At 42.0% G+C, this 20,180-nt stretch overlaps 1 protein-coding gene across 2 annotated transcripts in view; it reads left to right on the top strand.

Moving 5' to 3' along the window:
* The window catches only part of LOC137255580 (GATOR complex protein Iml1-like), a 67,243-nt gene that overhangs the window by 19,695 nt on the left and 27,368 nt on the right, over positions 1 to 20,180 (top strand). For both annotated transcript variants that reach the window (XM_067793016.1, XM_067793007.1), the window contains exons 15-24: positions 382 to 460; positions 778 to 817; positions 1,949 to 2,060; positions 2,239 to 2,474; positions 8,772 to 8,987; positions 9,337 to 9,440; positions 9,765 to 9,847; positions 10,335 to 10,435; positions 12,144 to 12,239; positions 13,571 to 13,681. In XM_067793016.1, coding sequence (XP_067649117.1) covers positions 382 to 460; positions 778 to 817; positions 1,949 to 2,060; positions 2,239 to 2,474; positions 8,772 to 8,987; positions 9,337 to 9,440; positions 9,765 to 9,847; positions 10,335 to 10,435; positions 12,144 to 12,239; positions 13,571 to 13,681 — 1,178 coding nt within the window. The remainder of the gene's footprint in view (positions 1 to 381; positions 461 to 777; positions 818 to 1,948; positions 2,061 to 2,238; positions 2,475 to 8,771; positions 8,988 to 9,336; positions 9,441 to 9,764; positions 9,848 to 10,334; positions 10,436 to 12,143; positions 12,240 to 13,570; positions 13,682 to 20,180) is intronic.

Raw genomic sequence — 20,180 nt, 5'->3', positions numbered from 1 at the left:
GTCATCAAATGTGGTGACAGCCCAGATTTGGGGATTACACAGACATCAGTTGATTTAGGTGACCTTGATTTTATTTTTAATAAGACCACGACACTTTGTCAATTTTTCAAACTTTAGTTACTGCAGTATCTCATAAAACATTGCAACCATTGTCCTCAATTTTGTCAGAATGCCTACATTTGGTGATTATCCAGACATCAGTCATTTCACACATCTTGTGTGTGAGCAAAATGTAAAAAATAGTGAATATTAATATTTCATTCTTCTTTAGCAGTGGGGAACATTGCCATATCAGTGGCAAACACTTGTTAATTTTGATTTGATGATTTGCGGAGGGGGATTATGTCACCTTAGTGACAGTGCTTGTTATTATTATTTCAGTTTTTACACTTCAAAGAACCAGATACAGTCTCATTTCAACTCTTCATTTGTGCCACGGATAAAACCCCTTCCAGAAGTGGTAAGTGAATGCTGTTAGAATCAGTGAATCACATCAAAACTGTCCTGCCATCCAAGGCTGTAGTTATCACTATTGTTTTCTAAAAATATTCTGCAAAGCCGCATTTGTAAAGGACATATCTGAGGCCTTTGGCTCAAGTATAATCTACTTCATTCAAATTGTGAAGAAATCTAGCCAAAGCCATCTAAATACAATCCCTGAGGATATTTTGCATTCACAAATTTCCACACTAGTGTGACATCATCAGTGTATGCACGTATTAATACCCACTGGCAAGACGTAGTCCCAGCTTATCAATTGTTTGTTTATTTTTTCAGCTTGAATTCCTGGCCAAGGAACCAGAAAACAATGAAATATGTAAGCAGCTCACCAAAATCATTTCTTGCTGTCATTTCTTCTGATTATTTATGTATGAACATGTGAGATTAAAGCTTGACTCCTCGACTTCAGTCAACAAAGCCCATGTGATACACTTGGTGTCATCTTATTCACGCAAGTTTGTTCAGAAGTGCCTCTGTTCAACCAACAGAAAATAGGTAGCCTAGGGGATTAACCTTCTAACTCATCAGGGGTAGCTTGAGTTATCTGGAGTAATAATGATCAGATTATATTTGAGCATTCTCCAAGTGAAATGAGAAATTATGAATGCATTCATTATTAAAGAGAAAAGTTAATTAATTAGATGGAATGTGTGAGTTACTGAAGTGATAAGTGGAGATTGTTCAGCTGTCTGTATCTCTAGTTACAGTTCACCATACCTCTAGTTATAGTTCGCAGTTCACAATATGTGATCATTTCACATCATTGAATAAGGGCTGTGAGCTGGCCTAGTGCTTAAAGTATTCAGTTGTCATGCCGAACACCCAGTTTCAATTCCCCACATGGGTACAATGTGTGCAGCTCATTTCTGGTGTCCCTGTTGTCATATTTGCAGGAATATTGCTAAACAGGTGTAAAACTAAACTCTCATGCACTCATTACATAGAAGTTCAAGGGTTAGTTATGTTACACCAGACTGTATGGCAGCGGTCTGTATATAATAAAACCTTGAAGGGACATAAGCATCAATCAGTGTAGTCGAGACTGATGATGTGTATCAACCAAATTAGCAAGTAATACCTCCCAGTCTCTGGAGTGCTGGGTTGTACTGGTCAGGCATTGTGTTTTTGGGTGGTTTGTTGTTTTACACCATACTCAATATTCCATGGGGTCAGTCTGTAAATAATGGAGTCTGGACCAGACAATCCAGTGATCAACAGCATGACCATTGATCTATGCAATTGGGACATGTTAGCCTGATCCCATGAGTCACCTTGCCGTAGACCAAATTCTAACCCTGATCTCAACCTGTTTACAACTTGAAGCTAACTTGGGTCCATCAGTGTTAGCCTAGGTCTAACAGTTTATATTCTCTCTTTGATAACACTCACAAGCAGGGTCAAGATAGCCCAAACACTCTTTGCAGGTTTAACCATTTTTTGCTTCCAGCACTGGCCAACACGTCGTATGACTCAGACGATGACAAGTTCCCCTTTGTTGATTATGATGAATATGATGCCCAGGTGTTCAAACTTCCGTCCAGGACAGCGCCCAGAGCTGTGTAAGTATGTGAAGGGTTGCTTGCCTGATGATGGTGTTTGTATCTACACTGAAAAGTTGCATTCATTGCAGTAAAGAAGTTAGAACTTGTTTCCATTTTATTTACAGACAGCCATCATGTGGCCAGAATATTTCTGGGTGTTGCATTAAATAACAAGCCAAAACCATGTTCCTTTCAGCTCAGGTCGCAGTGCAAGTTTCTACGGGACCCAGACACGTAGACGCAACTACAAATATAGCGCTGACGCCCCACAGGGCATGCCTGAACCCCGGGTCAGACATATCTCAGACGATTTCATGGAGCATTGTGCAGACAAGGTGCTAAAGAAGTCATCTTCCTCTGCTATGGGAATTCCATCAAAGTCCATCATTGGAGAAGATCTTTCCCAGTCAGCTGGATGTTATCCCATCTTAGGTGAGATAGCGGCCTTTGTCTACCATGGCGTGATTGTTTGTCTATCATGGAGTCATTTAACAAGTGACACCCCTTCCCATGTCTTCACTACAGCCCATTTGGCTCAAAAGCGGACCAATGAATTACAGTTTAACTCGAAAAAACAACATATAATCCTCAATTAAATGCTGATCACAATCAAACATTCCCACTATTTGTTACGAGGGAGGAGTGCAGAGAAAGGGTCAGCCAGATGTTTGAGAACGACATGGACAAGTGCCAACAAGTTATTTATTCATTAACCTGTGCTGTCTTCATCCTTTCTCACACACCTGGCTGTCCCTTTCACTACCCCCCTCCCTCGTAACAAACAGTGAAATGTGTCAATTTTTTTTCAGAAGAAGTCCTCCTTGGGGTGCATATAAGCATTTTTATGTCCATTAAAAATCCCTACGACAGTTGTAACTATTTTGATAATAAAATATTAACAAAACAAAAAACTCGTTTTGTCTTGTGAGACCACCCTTATGGGGCCCCTCAGGGCCCCCTGCAGCCAAGAGCAGGTAACTCTGGCCGTCTACCTCACACCTCACTTTTCGTGCTGTTGTTGGACTGAACAGTCGCGTCCATTCAAGTCTAGCTTGGAATCCTACACCTTGAGAGAATAGTGAAAAAGAGTCGGCAACTGTATGTATGGTTCCTTTCCTTTCACACGGGCATTAGTTGGAATTTCATGGCTGAAAATTTCATTCATAAATTGTTGTAACTTTTGCTAGTCAGGTCCTGTCTTCCTGCCATGTGGCTGGCAAGATGGCGGTCTTTATGGCTTCTTTTTTAGCGTAGGAAGTGTGTCACATTTTCCTGTAGGCTGCGTGTTAGTATGTTTCTTACATGCTGGAATGTCTTAACCCATTTTTAACCCATTTTTTGCTTCTTTCAGTAAAAATGGGTATATTGGTTTACGAATTTTAGTCTTTTTTTCAAGGTGTTACGCAATTATATGTACACGCCTGTAGATTGCATTTATCTTCTTATACATGTTGTTTAGCTGGGTTAAATATACTTTACTTTGGTTTTAGCAATTCATTATCGCCATTATTCGCAATTCATTATCGCGTTCATATTTTGCTTGTAGTGTGTTTAATTGTGTATATTTTTTCTGTACATCAGTTACCATTAGGTTGGTACTGATTGTTACAGTTCCGCCCCTGCACTTCTTGTGGTAATACCCTACCCCAAGACCCACATATGTCTGAGATGTTTAGCGAAAGAACACCATGATGATCAAGCCTGTGATAAATGCAAGGCTTTTTGCGCCACATTTGGGCACAGGACCACCCTCCAAAAAAGTCAAGGGGAAGGGTAAGAAGAGCTCTAGTTCTTCTTCACTAGGTCCAGGGAGTAAGTGGGCTAAGTCGGGGGATGTACCCTCCTCTTCTCCTCTACACTCTACCTCTAAAATCCCGCCCCCAGCACCACTCACATTATCTGATATATCATCTCTTTTATTGTCCCTGTGCTGTCCTTGGGGGAGTGTCCGATCCGAGCTCAGGCTCCGGTGACAGCCTCCTCGCTGATTGGTCACCGGAAACCTCACTGGGGGTCCCCGAGCACGGGCTTTGCCGCCTGCCTAGGTTCCACTCAGTGCACCTGTGGTCCCTGTTTCGGCAGCCGACCCCACAAGGTCTCGGCACCCGGGTTCGTCAGTAACCCATGGATCGGTCGGTTTGGGCAACTCGGCTCTTCTAGATCCGTTCTCCTTGTCGGTATGGGGGATTCCTTTGTGGATATGAGCAGCGAGGTGGCCATGGACGAGGATGGCAGTGAAGAGCAGTCGTGGGAAGTTCATAGCTTCTCGCTCAGATCGTCCCTGCGGCAAGTGGGCGAACGTATTGCTGTAGTTTTGCCGCAGGTGGTCGTCCCTTCGGACGCCCCAGATCCCGCAGAGTTTCGTCTCCCTGGGGAAGCGTTTGCTCCGTGTAGGGTGGCAGAGACTCAGTTGTGCATATAACCTTCACTCATGAGTGAGGTAATTAATCCACTTCTGTTGGGTAGCCGCTCTTGGTTCGATCTCCTGGCCGCTGCTCGATGAGGGAGGATGCGCTGTTTGTCGACAAGTGCGTTTACGCCTCGATCGCGCTTGGAGGGTTGTCTGGCCACAGTCAGGTGCCGGCTCATCAAGGCTGCCGCTTGCCGCCTTTCACCTCATCGAACCAGGTGTTGTGCTCGGTTTACCGCTCCTTTGAGGAGCAATATCGGAACTCCGTGCCGCAACTTAAGGCTGCGGTGCACTCAGCTTACCTCTCTGTCCTGCAGAGGCAGCTGGTGTCATAGGAGGACGGGGATGAGGATTTTTCAACTTATGGAGGTGCATTCACATCTGGTGCACAACTCAATGCGTTCTTGCGCGAGTCAGATGATGTGTGCCATGACGGGCCTTCATAGGTTATGGTTGTCAGGTCTTCACCGGCTACACTGCTGTCTCTGCCTTTCCGGCTGGGCTCGACCCTGTTCCCGGGGGCTTTGACGGTAGTTAGGGAGGCTGCAGAGGCTGTTAGTCAATTCAAGCCCTTACTTGAACAACCCTCCACCTCTTCTGTCCTCAGCTCCACTACAGGCACGGAAGAGCAAGGGCAAGGGGAAAGGCAAGGGCAAGGCCGCTTTTCAGCCACCTTTTCAGAGGAAAGGGAAGTCGACCCCGGCTTCCCAGTAAGAGTACCTTCGGAGCCCTTAGTTGTTCCGTTGCAAGTGGCAATCTCAATCACTTTGCCCTCTACCCGAAATTGCTGTGGGTGGTCGCTTCCCGTTATTCCTCCGGGAATAGGAGAGAGTCACTTCCAATCCCTGGGTCCTGTCCACACTCGGGGATGGCCACATGCCACAGTGGAAGCAAGATCCTCCTCCTTTTGCTGGGATTTGCTGAACTCAGGAGCCGAAGTGGCCGGAAAAGGTGGCAATCCTCTGTGCCGAAATTCAGTCTTTATTGGACAAGGCAGCCATAGAGATGGTTCCATTGGGACAGGAGAATATGAGGTTCTACTCCACTTATTTCCTGGTGACCAAAAAGGACAGAGGGTTTAGACCCATTCTAAATCTCAAGGGTTTGAACAACTTGATAGAGGTGCCATCTTTCAAGATGGAGATACTGAGGTCAGTGATCTCATCTGTAGAGGCAGGGGATTGGCTTATGTCAGTCGATGTAATACCTCCATGTACCGATGCATCCCCAGTTCAGGAAAAACTTCCGGTTTTCCGTCGATGGGGTTTGTTATCAGTTTCGTGTGCTCCCCTTCAGCATCTCCACGGTGCCAAGGGTGTTCACCAAACTCTTGCTAGTACCAGCTCAGGTTGCCAGGGCGCAGGGCAACTCTTGTTTCCCGTACCTGGACGACTGGATCCTCAGAGCGCTCTCCCAACACCTAGGTCGAGAGTCCACACAGTCGATGCTGGATATTTCTCACCAGGCTAGGTTGGGTTATCAATCTGAAAGGGGGCACGTCCTGGGTGACCTCACAGTGTTGGGCCTGTGGTCTGAGCACGAGGCGACCTTGCACATCAATGTGCTAGAGTTGAGAGCAGTCAGGTTGGTGTTCAAATGCTTCGTGGATCAGATTCAAAGCCGAGTGGTTCGTCTAGAGATGGACAACCAGACGGCGATGTCCTACATTCTGAAGCAAGGCGGCACTGTGTCTCCGTCGCTCCTTCAGGAGGCATGGGAGTTTCTACTATGGAGCGATCAGTTCAGCATATAGGTTATGTCTGTCTATCTCCCAGGGGTGAACAACGTGCGTGCAGATGTGCTCTCACGATGTTCTAGCTCCCCACGAGTGGTTGTTCGATCGGGAGATATTCAGGATTATCTCCCAGTCGTTTGGGTCGTTCCAGGTGGATGTATTTGCCTCTGGGGTGAAGAATCAGATTCTGGTTTTTTTTGTTTCTTTTTTTTTCTCTCGGATTCCGGATCCGAGAGCGATTACTGCCAACGCCTTCCAGCTGGACTGGACGGACAGGGTGTTGTGGGTGTTTCCGCCAATTCCCCTGATTTCCAAAGTTCTGTCTCAGCTTGCCACCCAACCAGCACAGCTACTAGTGCTTCTCGTACCTCTGTGGCTGTCTCAACGCTGGTTTCCGGTAGTACTCAGGTCGCTAGTGCAGCCATCTGTACTATTACCGTGGTGACAGAACCTACTATCCCAGAACGGCCAGCCTCACCCCAATCCCAGGATTCAGTGGGTGGCCTGGCCACTGTCCAGAATTGTCTCCAAGAGAGCGGAATTCCTGTATCAGTTGCAGACACAATTCTGGCTTCAGGGAGGGATTCCACGAATGTACAGTGTGAGGATAGATGAGCCTGTTATGCGCACTGGTGTGGAAATAGAGGGATTCTCGATCCCTTTTCTTTGACTGTAGTTGAAGTACTGCAGTTCTTACTGTCATGTTTAGAATCTGGCTTAGTCGCTTCTATGATTCGATGCTACTCCTTGGCTATTTCAGCCTTTCACATACCTGTCGAAGGTGCCATGTTGGGACAACACCCCCTGGTACAGCGTTTTCTTGCAGGCGTGGACAGACTGCGTCTGGTCCTTAGACAGACAAGTCCTCCATGGGATTTGTCTATAGTATTGGATTGGTTGTCCACTCCTCTCTTTTATGACTTGGCCTACCTGTCATTGCAACTGTTAGGTTGGAAAACGTCTTTCTTGGTGGCGGTTACGTCTGGTAGACGTGTTGGCGATTTACATGCCATGTCTTCAGACCCAGAACTAACTGTGTTTCATAAGGATGGGCTTAGCATACGCTTACCGGATTCATACCGCCGGAAGATTGATCACTCGTTTCATCTGAAAGCACCTATCGATCTTCCTGATCTTCCTGCGTCGTCTCACAATACACGACATAGGGCTCATGTATTGGACTTTAGGAAAAGTCTTAATGCATACATTAAGAGAACAGCCTTACTCTTTAAGGAGAAACAGCTATTTTGCTGTTATGTCGGTGGCAAAGCTGGTTGTCCGGCTAATACACAGACAGTATCCCGATGGATTGTATCGGCAATCTGCATGGCCTACATACATAAGGGCTTATTTCCCCCAGAGGGGTTGAAAGTTTACTCTGTGAGAGCAGTGGCAACGTCAAAAGCATATGCCGCTGCTCTACCCATTGAGGAGATCTGTTCAGCCTCTATTTGGAGCCGTCCAAGCACATTCATCCAGCATTACCAACTGGACAGACACTCACGACAGCGTGCTCGGTTCTGTCAGTCAGTTCTCCGCAGTGGACAGAGTAGCGCTTCTCAAGCTGATTAAGCTTTGTTGACTATATCTGTTTTTGCACTTGGTTGTGGGTTACTATCCGTTCCCATTTGATTGGTGGTGGTAGTTGGTGATGGTTTTTTAGTCACGCCTTCGCTTGGCTTGGTGCCTTACTTCCTATCCATTTCCCCTTTTAGCTTGCTAATGTGGTATGGACAGGTTTTCAGTTTGGTGAGTTTCCCCTTAGCTCAGATCTCCAAACTTTGATTTGGGTGGGCGGGGTTTGTTCTTTGGGGTTTCCCAATTTTTAGCCAATGGGCATATAAGCTTTGACAAGCGGGTCCTCAGCTTTGTCATGTCCCCCTGCCTTGATTGACATCAGCGGTCAGCTGACAAGGTAGGTGCCTTTTCTATTTCTGTATGGTTGTAGATTCGCACTTCGATCGAATGGACTGTGCTGTCAGACAGAATACCACTCCCTATTGCTTATCTTTGGGAGTCTGTTTAATGCTTATATGTAGACCAAGAAGGACTTCTTCTGAAAAAAAATTATACAAACCTGTAGAGGTTATGAATTCTTTGAAGAAAGTCCTCCTTGGGGTACGGCCACCCTCCTCCCCTCATTCTGTCTGAATGAGGTGCGAGGTAGACGGCCAGAGTTACCTGCTCTTGGCTGTACGGGGCACTCAGGGGCCCTGTAAGGGTGGTCTCACAAGACAAAAATGAAATTTTGTTTTGTAAATATTTTATTATCAAAATAGTTACAACTGTCATAGGGATTTTTAATGGACACAAAAATGCTTATATGTACCCCAAGGAGGACTTTCTTCAAAAATTTCATAACCTCTACAGGTTTGTATAAATTTTAATGACTGTTTGTTAAACTAATTTCTGCAAAAATCTCACAGAGTTGGCCCGATGTTTTTATTATGAACGTTTCGCTGAGTATTTTCTCTTTATTAGTTTTCGAGTTAAAATTGTAAATCATCAGTAAACTTTTGAGCCAAAATCTCTTGTGTGCGGCATTTGATTGGAATATTGTTTCTTACCATCATCTCGTTTTCAGAAAAGACGCTGAGTCGTGAGTCTGTCAACTCCTCTGAGAGTGAGGAGTTCCTTTTCAGTCGTCCCGTGGTTGGAAGTGCAGGATCACCAGTTGGCTTCTCACATCGGCTGCAAAACTATCGTCCCCAGAGGGCCCTCATAAACCCCTTCGCGCCATCAAGGATGCGCTTCAAGATGACATCGAACCGCAGACGATGGATCCATGCTTTTCCTACAGGTGAACCATTTGATAACCTTGTCAGGTTTGTTTTGTATAAATTATCTCGGCCACTTAAACTGAGGGGCAACAAACGGCCAGTTCATTCTACAGTTCATTGTAAAGAGTTGTCTCCCTTGGGCATGACAGGCATGATAGTGTTTTCAAATCCTGATTTGCCGGAATAATCATTTAGTCTTTGTGAGCACCATTCTTTTGTTCCTTGGATGTTGTGCTGTTGTGCCATATCTCTATATTTGGTGGATAATGATAACAGAAACGGTTAGCATGTCCTCTCTTGTAATGGAAAGGAAACATCATAAGTTTAATTGTAAAAATATTTTTGAACATATTCTTCCCCATCACATAGATCCTCAGGGTGCAGCTGTCCAGTCACATCACTACCTGGGGTCAGGACAGTCTGATGATACAGACGACCTCCCTGTTCAGCAGCCAACCAGAGAGGTCATACAGGTCAGTAGGTCAACAAAGGTTAGCAGGTCAAGGTCAGTTGGTATCATTCCATCTTGCATCTATATCTTTTGACCTGACTTTGGTAAGGACAGAATATAAAACAATAATTCAAGACATCAAAGGCCAACATCCCCTGAGTGAACATGGTATAGAGTTTACCATTTCGGGTAGTGACTTGTGTCCATCACATTAGTTAGTATGTATTTCATTTGGGGATATTATCAAAGGTCTAGTTCCTGAGCTTTTTTCCACAAAGACTTATGAAATATGTCCTTCCACATATGAAGTATTGGCCAAAGGTCAAGGTCACATGACTGTTTCTAGGGTGCTCAGATGGCGGTTGAGTCACGCAAACGAAGGTCTGTGTCTCGGCAGGAGAGTCTGGAAGATATCGGGGAAGATCACGGGTAGGGATTTATTAGCATTCAAGAGACTTGACAAGTGCTCCAAATTAACGCACAGAATTTTGTCCCATAAACTTGACAGCATGTGAAGATCTTCTGTACGAAATCTTTAATGATTGTAATATTGTGAGGTTGGACAACAGACAAAAACAACCGTATCAAATTGGGTTTTCTTGAAGTTTCCAGTCACCATACTCTTTTGTCAAGCGTGCAAGTTCATTCTTTAGTCATGTTGAATAGAATTGACCAATTGAGACTTTTACCAAGTTATCCTTGACCCTCAACATCAGCTGGTCACATGTATACTTGTGCAGTGGGGTAGCCTAGTGGTTCAAGTTTCCAATCGTCACTCCGAAGACCCATTTCATGCCCTACATGGGTACAATGTAAGAAGCTCATTTCTGGTGTGTCCCTCTCTCATATTGCTGGAATATTGCTAAAAGCGGCGAAAAATATTTCACTCACTGTGTTTTATTGTGTGACCTCACAGCCTGGACGGTTTAGCAGAGCTGAACAACGTGTCTCCCAGCCACTCCAGCCTGACAATGTCCACGCTCCATCACGTCCTCTCATCATCCTCTGGGGAGTATGGTGAGTCCCAGCCAGGGTCAACAGGTTGTAGGTTTGAATCCCGGATTGGCCACAGTTACGCTGCTTGGTCTTTCGGCACCATACCTATGCTTTTGGTTTCACTAACATGGTCAACTACTGCAACTTGCACAACATTCGGCTCTGCAATAAACTGACTTGCAATGATGCCATCAACATGTTTCAGTATTAAAACCACGTCACTCACTCTCTCAATGCTGCTATTTTCATTGATGTGTGGTCCGCTTCTATGGGCCAGTGGATAGAACCTGAGAGTGGAAGGTCTGTGGTTTGACCCCTTAATCACTTCATACCAAAAGAAGTTAGAACAATCTTAACTTGTTACATCGCCTGGCCTTAAGCATCCTCGATGATCTCCAGGGTAATTTTATTATTTCCCTTTGCTTGCTCTGCCAATCAGGTAAGCTGTTACAACCAAGCTTGCTAGTGTCAACAAAGATGGCTGCTGCAGTCATGGTTTAATCGCTGTTTCAAAACCTGAAACAAAACGAACAACCCCTTCTACCTCTTACCTCTTACCATTACTGTTTACCAAAGAGGTGAAAGTTGGTTAGAAGCCATGTGATTGGTGTACTCAAATTCCCAGCATAGACACCTGATTGGATGTAAAGGCAGGAAAGGGAGGCAGTAACATTATTGTAGATGCATCCCGGGTACAAGTCAAGATTTATCAGAACTTTTACCCCGAAGATTATCGAGGATGGACCTTAAGGTGATACACAAGGTTGTCTTGGCCTAGAGTCATTGTATCTATCATTAAACCCATTTTCACCTCATATTTGATGTGTACACCATTTTCTAACTGTTGTTTAGCAAACAAACACTGATTCCCCCAGTACGTGAAAATCCGGGTCAGAAGTATGGGATAAAGCTGTTCTTCTGCATAATGCCCAGGGGTCAGGCTTTATCCAACTTATAAACCAACTGAAGAAATATAGTATTACATAATTTCAACATTTGGTATTCATTGATGAAACCAACTAGCATGAGACTGGCCTTGCCTTGCACGCGCAGTGCACGTGCCTCGTACCCGCTAACTGTGCCCTCCACGTGCGCTGCCCACACTACCTGCCATGTGAGAAATACACATTTCATACCGAGAAATAATCTCATTCTTCACATAAAATCACCAAGCCATCAGCGAAGGGTTACGGGTTCAAAACCGAGTGTCAGCACTACATGTTGGAAATTGTTAATAATGTCATATTTTACGATCATATTCTTCAAAACAAGTATAATGTTCAGGGCAGAGGGGCATTATTAATATAATACCTGGGTCAGAATGACATTATGTAGATACTGCCCGGGTCAGAGGGACATTATGTAGATAATTGCCTGAGGAAGCAAGATTTAATCTGGGTTGAAGTGACGTTTGATAGAGTGATGTCACTGGAGGTTTATAATTTGTCTTCAGCCATCCATGCATGTCCTAAGAGGCGACTTGTGGGATTGGCAGCTTGGTTGATACATGTCATCATATCCCAATCGTGAGGATCACTCGATTGTCTGGTCTAGATTCATTATTTACAAACCACTGTCAAATAGCTGGAATATTGCTGCGTGTAGTGTTGTAAACAAACAAAATGAGTTTGTTAATTAAGACTCACTTAACAACTGTGTAATGACTTCTTCATATTTATAGCTACACCTCCAAAAATGCCACTTATGATGAATGTGTTTATGGGTCAAGGTCGTTGTGGGTCAAGAGGTCAGATGACATCACAAGATGGGTTCTGGCTATGGGGTCCGACTGGAGAGCAACCGTGGAGTCCAGACATGACAACAGGTAGATACTACTAACCACACAACATCGTACATGACATCCTTACTCTGATGTAGTAAGGCGATACATTTGATTTTCTGAAAGAGTTCATCATTCATGTGTTTACATGTATTATATTTATGTACTGTATTCTTGTACTGTTCAGGGGATGTTCTGTTTTCTTGTTTTGTTTTGAACCTGCATGTATCTGCATGTTTGTTAAGGTTGTGTGTTATGTACCAAGAACTAAAATGCTATGCTTAATCAATCAGCTAATCGACTAATTAACATGTTGCTGTAGTATTTTCTGTAAGTGTTTTTACGATTTAGTTGATAAGATTCAGTTGAATGCATGGTCCTTCCTTGTGTATAACTGTGTAATCTATTACGTAATATCATTTAAGAAATGTCTAAGTTTACTTGTGTTGATATTTAACAGGTAGTTTTCCTCAAATAATGTTAATCATTTCCATGAGTAAAACCTGAGTATTGCCTGTTCATAGCATGAAGGAACCTTTCTGTGAAAATCTTTGAAACTTTTGAACTTTTTGTATTCATCTCAATTTGTGTTTCTGTGGTATTCCATCTTGATAGTATTTTTAATATATTCCTGCTTTCAAGTTGTTATCAAATGGAAATGTCAGATACTCTTGGTCCACAGCAACCATTTCTTGTGGAACGAGGTGATTATGTGGATTGGGTGGTCGGACTTGGCTGCCTTCATATTAGTGGAATGCTGATGTGTGGTCATTAAGCAAACAAAACACATTTTGTCCATGTATATTGTCTCGATTGTCTGAATGCATGATAGTTGCATGTTTTGTCCCCTTGTCCATAACTGCATATCTCTCCATGTGTCCAAGTTCAAAGGCATGGAGAATTTTTGCTGAAGATTTGTGAGATTATGATTTTGACAAATTCTATCCTATTATCATGATTATAATGTGTTCATGTATAATGGTTAAATATACATATATAAGGACTTACTAGATATATTTTCAGAATATCCAGTATTAGATATAGATCATTCTGATAAAGTAACACTTTCTGCATCATGATGTCTTGGATTTTTGGTTTGAAGTCTGTCTACTTTAGTGATAAAAATGTGTGTTAATGTTTATAGGCGAATCCTGAGAGGTATATACATATCAATTGTAAATGGTTTAATGTTTTTGAAATGACTGTTACCATAGAATCATTGTCTACTTTGAAACGATATCTAGCTAGATATAAGTATTATGATAACAGCATCTTTTCCAGCTCTTGTCACCATGTTCAGTCATTCCTGACCTTGACATGTGACCGATTCAGTGACCTTGAACTGTGTAACCTTTGTACATGTGACTTGCTTTCAGGGTGGGACTGGCGACCTTTGACACAGGTGGAGCGTGAGCGAGCTGACTCTCAGCTCATCAAGCCCATTCTAACCTCTGACCCCAGCAGTCAGACTTTCTGTGCAGGAATAAGTACGATCTTCACCTCACTGTTTCCTCCGCCATCTTGGTCATCTAGTGTAGTACACATGGGCTTGCTTTTCAATTGTGCGTGGAGAGTGTTGGTTGTAAATGTCCGCCTTGTCGTGGCATATGTCTGCAGCATCTTTAGATGGATGGTTCTCCTGGTGAAGTTTAGAGTTGTCTCCCTTGTCTGTTGAGGAATTTAAGTCTTGACTTTAGATGAAGTTTGGTATCAAAGTATTGCATTCAGGTAATGTAGAATTTGCTGAAAATGTTATTATATATGAAATTAAGTTATTTTTTCTTTTTGCTTTAGTAAATTCAAACTTAGCAAATAATTGTGTGTCAATTTCAGTAATTTCAAATTTAGAACTTTAGCTGTTTTGGAAAAATTTCAAATTATGAAAATGTATTGGGAAGATATATTCACCCAAAGCTGCTGTTTATATACTGAACAAAGTAAGTTAGGGATACTGCTATTTTCATGATTGATGATTTATCAGTTTGTCGGTGAATAATTACATTATAATTCATTATTTCAAAATTTACATATATCCCAAACTATTTTTGTCCAGTATAGGAAGAATACCTGCCATGCAAGGAACGAACATTTACAGCTGTTTGTAAAATATTTCCTCTTGACTATGTTTCCCACAAATCATTTTATAAATCATTTCTATTTTGATATTTAGCATTTTGGGGGGTGTCTTTGTTAAATTCATTTAAAAGATGATAATGTACTCACATCTGAAAGTGTATTTAAAAATATGGAATTGAGAAGATAAAGTAATAAACTTAATTTTCATACTGATGCATACAGAAACATCATTGTCATGATTGAAAGTTTTTAACTGTCACTCCATTTTTGTTTATGAGGATGCTGGGATACCCAAGAGGAAACATTTGTGTAATATTTTGGTGTTTCGTACTTGCTTTTTTACTCTCAATTGAGTTAATTTTGTAATGTTGTATGATGCTTGCTTTGGAGGTTGTGACACCTTGATTTTTCTCAACAGATAGTTCTGAGTGTTGTAACAAGAATTTTCGTTATCTAATATCAGGAACTTTGCTGTGGAAATATTTGCATTGGCAGAATGTTTGTCAGATTTACATCTGAGAGCCTTGGGCAACAGGTGACAGAGGCAGCATATCCCTATACGTCATGATTATGAAGTTTTTCGGCATGATTGTTTTTGGTTTGCGTTGAGAGAAGTTGGGGTATTTATTAACAAAACTTACAAAAGAAGTTAGGGATCTTGAATATTTTGGGCGATATTTATATGAAATTCTTGTCATTACAAACTATAATGCCTAAAAATAGTCATGATGCTTAATTTGTTTTGTTCAGTATATATGTTAGTAACATTAAGAATACTCCTGACTAACAGCATCTGCATGTTTTTTTAATATATTATAGCTGGAATCATGTCTAATCAGCTTTGTACACAGCTTCCGTGCACACAAACGTGTATCTCCTACTAATTTTCTGTCGTTTATAATCTGAATGTTTGTTTATATGGTTTTGTGGAATGGATTATTTGGTTCAGTTTTGTATGAATTTAGAATTTAGACCAATTCTCTGAATTTTTTGAAAAATACAATTGACCTTTCATTGTTGTTCCAAGTGTGTCCATGAGAAACGAAACACTTGATGATGGACCTAAGGAGATACAATAACCTTTTGCTTTATAGACAGAATATGCTTAAACAGAAGATCTAAATGGATCATCAGTTCCATATATCTGCTCTATGAAGAAGTTTAATCTGTTAAAGAAGGTCCAACAGAGCCCTGGTTTTGTGTGCTTCTTGTAAGACAACCTGTGTAATGTTTAAGACAGGCGTAGTAAGGTTGACCAACTGTTACAGTGTTTGCTTGTACCAACAAAGACCTGGGTTCAATTTCCCATATGGTTACTCTGTGTCAAACCCATTTCTGGTGTCCCCCACTATGATAGTGCTGGAATATTGCCACTGGCAGTGTAAAAGGCACTCACTTATTTGCTAGTTTACAAGGAATATTGTAAGAGATGGTCCAGAATCTAGGCCCTCAGTTTCCATGACAGCTTAATGTTGATCATGTAGTACAAGGTTGATTGCAATTTGTCTTCAGCCATCCATGCTTGTCAGAGGAGTTGACTAATGGGAAAAGGTCATGCATGATTGACTCGATTGATAAAAGTCATCATATACAAGATTGATGTTCTTGATGTCACTCTCAGGATTGGTGGTTCAAACTCTATTGCTCAGAGACTGCCCTCATATTAGTGGAATATTGTGGGTCTGATAAGCAACAAATATTTTAATTTGCCTTGGCTGACAATGGACAGCACTGATTCACACCTCTAATATGTGTATCATTGCAGCTCTGGGCCAGATAATGGGTTAGAATTCCGGTTCACACTGTCTGATACTCTGGTATGTCACCGCAGTACCACTTCTTGTGGGTTTCATCAAAGTTATAAACATGAAACCTGCCTCAAAAAGTCATTCCGCCTTCATCAGCAAATTAGCATGGATACAACAGACATTTTGATCAAACTCACTTTTCCCCTTTTCTGTTGACAAAGTAATATCTAAAGCACTCATGAAAAAGAATGAGTTTAGTTTTACACCACACTCAGCAATATACCAGCTGTATGTTCGTGGTCTGTACATAATCCAGTCTGGACCACAAAGTAGGTATGGGAATAGAGACACAGCATCACTGCAACTCCTGGGTTGGATCCATATCTTGAAAATACCCCTGTGAATTCTCCCCCATCTAGGCAAACATGCTCATGCTGTCATCCCTAGGTTAGTATGTCCAAGTATTTTTTTTCCAGGCTGCCATTATAGAACTGGTATTGCCAGCTCATGTGTAAAGCCCACTGTGGGTGGTTTCTTTGTGTGCCACAGCTTATCCGAGCTTGTCTGGATGTAGATGTGTGAGCTTGCATCATCATGTAATCACTACAGCAACTAATATCTCTCTGCTTTCCTTTCTTTCAGACTGCTACATTGTCACCTTCATTTGACTAGTCCTAGACTAGGATAGTTCATTTACTCACCATGTATACTGCTGTACTGCCAGTTGATATGATCTTGTATTGTCTGGCTCGTCATGTAATATTGACTATTTGCTGTTCTACAATGACTCGGAATACAAATTTGATGTGATCTTGTATTGTATGGCTAGTTATGTAATATTGACTGTTCAGCGATGGTTTGGAGTAAAACCTTTATGTGATCTTGTATTTTATGGCTAGTCTTGAAATATTGACTGTTCTATGATGACTAGCAGTAAAAGATCTTGTATGGTATGGCTAGTCATGTAATATTGACTGTTCTACGATGACTAGAAGTAAAAGTTTGATGTGATCTTGCATTGCGTGGCTAGTAATGTAATATTGACTGTCCTATGATGACTAGGAGGACAAGTTTAATATGATCTTGTATTGTATGGGTAGTAAAATAATACTGACCATTCTACCATGCCTTAGGAGTACAAGGGACATATATGATATCATAATTGTATGGCTAGTGATGTAATGGTGATCATTTACTGTTATATGATGACTAGTAGCGCAGGACTACTTATATGAAATTCACCATTGACTGTTCTACAATGACTAGGAGTACAAGTATGATACACCTCATAATTGTATGGCTAGTCATGCAATGTTGAGTGTTTACTGTTCTGTGATGACTAGCGATACAAGGTTGATATGATCTTGTTTTTGTATTGTGAGTCATGTAATATTGACTGTTTACAATTCTAACTGGACCATTAGTACAGGGTTGAACTGATATTGTATTGTTTGGCTAGTCATAATGTTGACTGTTAACTGTTCTATGCTGACCTGTAGTACGAGGTTGATATGATCTATTCATTGAATGGCTAGTGACATTTATTGCAAGGTTGATATGATCTTGTATTGTATGGCAAGTCATGTAATATTGAAGGTTTACAGAATTATTTTCTCAGAAAAAATAAACCTTGACATCGGAACTATTTGAATTTTAGGAAAATATTTGAAACAAACCAAGCATCCCATGAATCCCAGCATCTGGGGGTACGGTTGTATGACAAAACATTTAAAAAAAAGAAATGTTACAAAAATGTAACGTTACACTTGCATTTTTATTGAATCGCTGTAATGCACCCTACATGAAATGCACCTGCATCATGAAAAAGAGTATCAGCGGGAACTGAAGCCTATGACTGCATTCTTTCAAACACCACATCAGTGGTACTCCACTTGCATTGCTTTAAGCTGCTATAGACAACAAGCAAATGCCAAGACTGACATAAGCTCACTCATACAATGCCATCGACCGTTTACAAGGAGTCGTATTGCAGCATGAGGTGTCACGGCACTTTGGCATCCACAACAACCTAAATCCCTTGACTGCGCCAAATCTCCAAACAATCAGTGTGCAGTTGGCTACGGCAGGTCAGACTTTTTGCCAGAAGCCCAGTTAGATATGACAATTCAACTAACATCATTGGGCTGAATGTTTACAATGGTGCAGACACTGAGTGACGTGGCCATGGGCAAGATGGAGGACAGTTTTGTTCTTACATGAGTGTCTGTTTCTTCTCAGATGAGCTGATGGACATTCATGTTTATACATACATTGGATCAAACATTGCGCCAATATGTCATTGTGTGGCCAGGTACGAGGGTTGGCTGAAAAGTTCTCAGCCTGAGTGTTTTTTCCCCACCAGGTAGAGACAGGTGTTTGCCACCAATGAGGACAATCATTTAGTGAATCATAGACACAAGAACTACAAACGTACTAATAGTTTTATCTCAACTACAGCTCTTTTGGTAAACCTACCCTCTGAAATCGTCAGAAATGGACAAAACTGAATACTGGGCAGTCATCAAGTACTTGCAAAAGAAAGGGATGTCCCCGACACAGATACATGCTGACATGGTCTCCACTCTAGGGGATGATGCTCCTTCATTTTCCACAGTAAAGAAGTGGGCTGCAGAATTTAAGCGTGGCAGACAAAGCCTTGATGATGACCCACTCTCAGGAAGGCCTTCAACAGCAACCACTCCACAAAACATCACGCGAGTGCTCGATATGTTGATGGATGATCGACGATTGACTACTCGACATATTGCTAGTGTAGTGGGCATCTCTCATGAGAGGGTTGAGCATATTATCACCAACGAATTAGGAATGACTAAAGTTTCTGCAAGATGGGTGCCAAAGCTCTTGACAGCAGAACAGAAACATGTCATGTTCCAGACGTCCCTTGACAATTTGCGTCGTTTTGAAACAGATCCCGATGATTTTGTGGCACGATTTGTAACCATGGATGAGACCTGGATACATCACTTTCAACCAAAAACAAAACTACAGTCAAAACAGTGGAAGCATCCTGATTCACCAGCTCGAAGAAAGCCAAGTCTGTTCCTTCAGCTGGAAAGGTGATGGCATCAGTCTTTTGGGATTCCAGGGGTATTCTGCTCATTGATTATCTTGAAAAAGGTCAAACTATCAACGGCAGATACTATGCTGATCTACTGAACCAGTTGCGAGAAGCAATCAAAGCCAAACAACGAGGGATGATCGCTAAAGGTGTCTTCTTCCACCAAGACAATGCGCCTGTTCACAAATCGGTGGTGGCCATGTCAACAATCCGCAATTGTGGCTTTGAACTCATTGACCATCCTCCTTATTCACCTGATTTGGCTCCTTCTGACTTCCACCTATTCCCCAAAATGAAAAGGGAACTCGCCGGTCGCCATTTTGCAAGTAATGATGATGTCATTTCCGCTGTGACTGATTTTTTTAGGGTAGCTGAAGAAGATTTCTTCCTGACCGGGATTCGGGCCTTGCAGCATCGGTAGCAAAAGTGTGTGAACTTGGAAGGAGACTATGTAGAAAAATAAATTACAAACCTGGACTTTGTAACTTTTTTTCACAGTGAGGCTTAGAACTTTTCAGCCTTCATCAACGTCAACAGTGGATCTTTCCTGCATGACATTATCAATGCATGAACTCACATTCCGTTCTTCTATGGATCACCTCTGCCAAGCTCTTTCGATACTGATGGTGGTCACACCAGATACTGACATTTTATTCTGACCATATGGCTTTTATAGCCCTCTATTGCTTTACTAAACACTTTCTGGATAATCGTGCTTTGGAAAATTGTACAGTGATGATTTTACTGTAATTAGGAAATGATGTCCAATTAAAATCAGTTATATGTATGAGTGAATAAACTCCAAAACTGCATGTCATTACCACATGGACCTGTGAAACTGGAGGGTAGAATAGGCCTTCAGCAACCCATACTTGCCATAAAAGGTGACTATGCTTGTCGTAAGAGGCGACTAACGGGATCGGGTGGTCAGGCTCACTGACATTCATTCTGCAATGTTGACTCTTTACTGTTTTACGACACTTAATTGATCTGTTCTTTTTTATGATATGACTGTTATCACATTCAGGCTATATATAGTGCACAGTTGACAGATAATAACATATTCTTTCTGGTAATACAAGA

This window comes from Haliotis asinina, chromosome 1 (genome assembly GCF_037392515.1).
Source record: "Haliotis asinina isolate JCU_RB_2024 chromosome 1, JCU_Hal_asi_v2, whole genome shotgun sequence".
Lineage (NCBI taxonomy): Eukaryota > Metazoa > Mollusca > Gastropoda > Lepetellida > Haliotidae > Haliotis > Haliotis asinina.
This window is presented reverse-complemented; position numbering and strand designations above follow the sequence as displayed.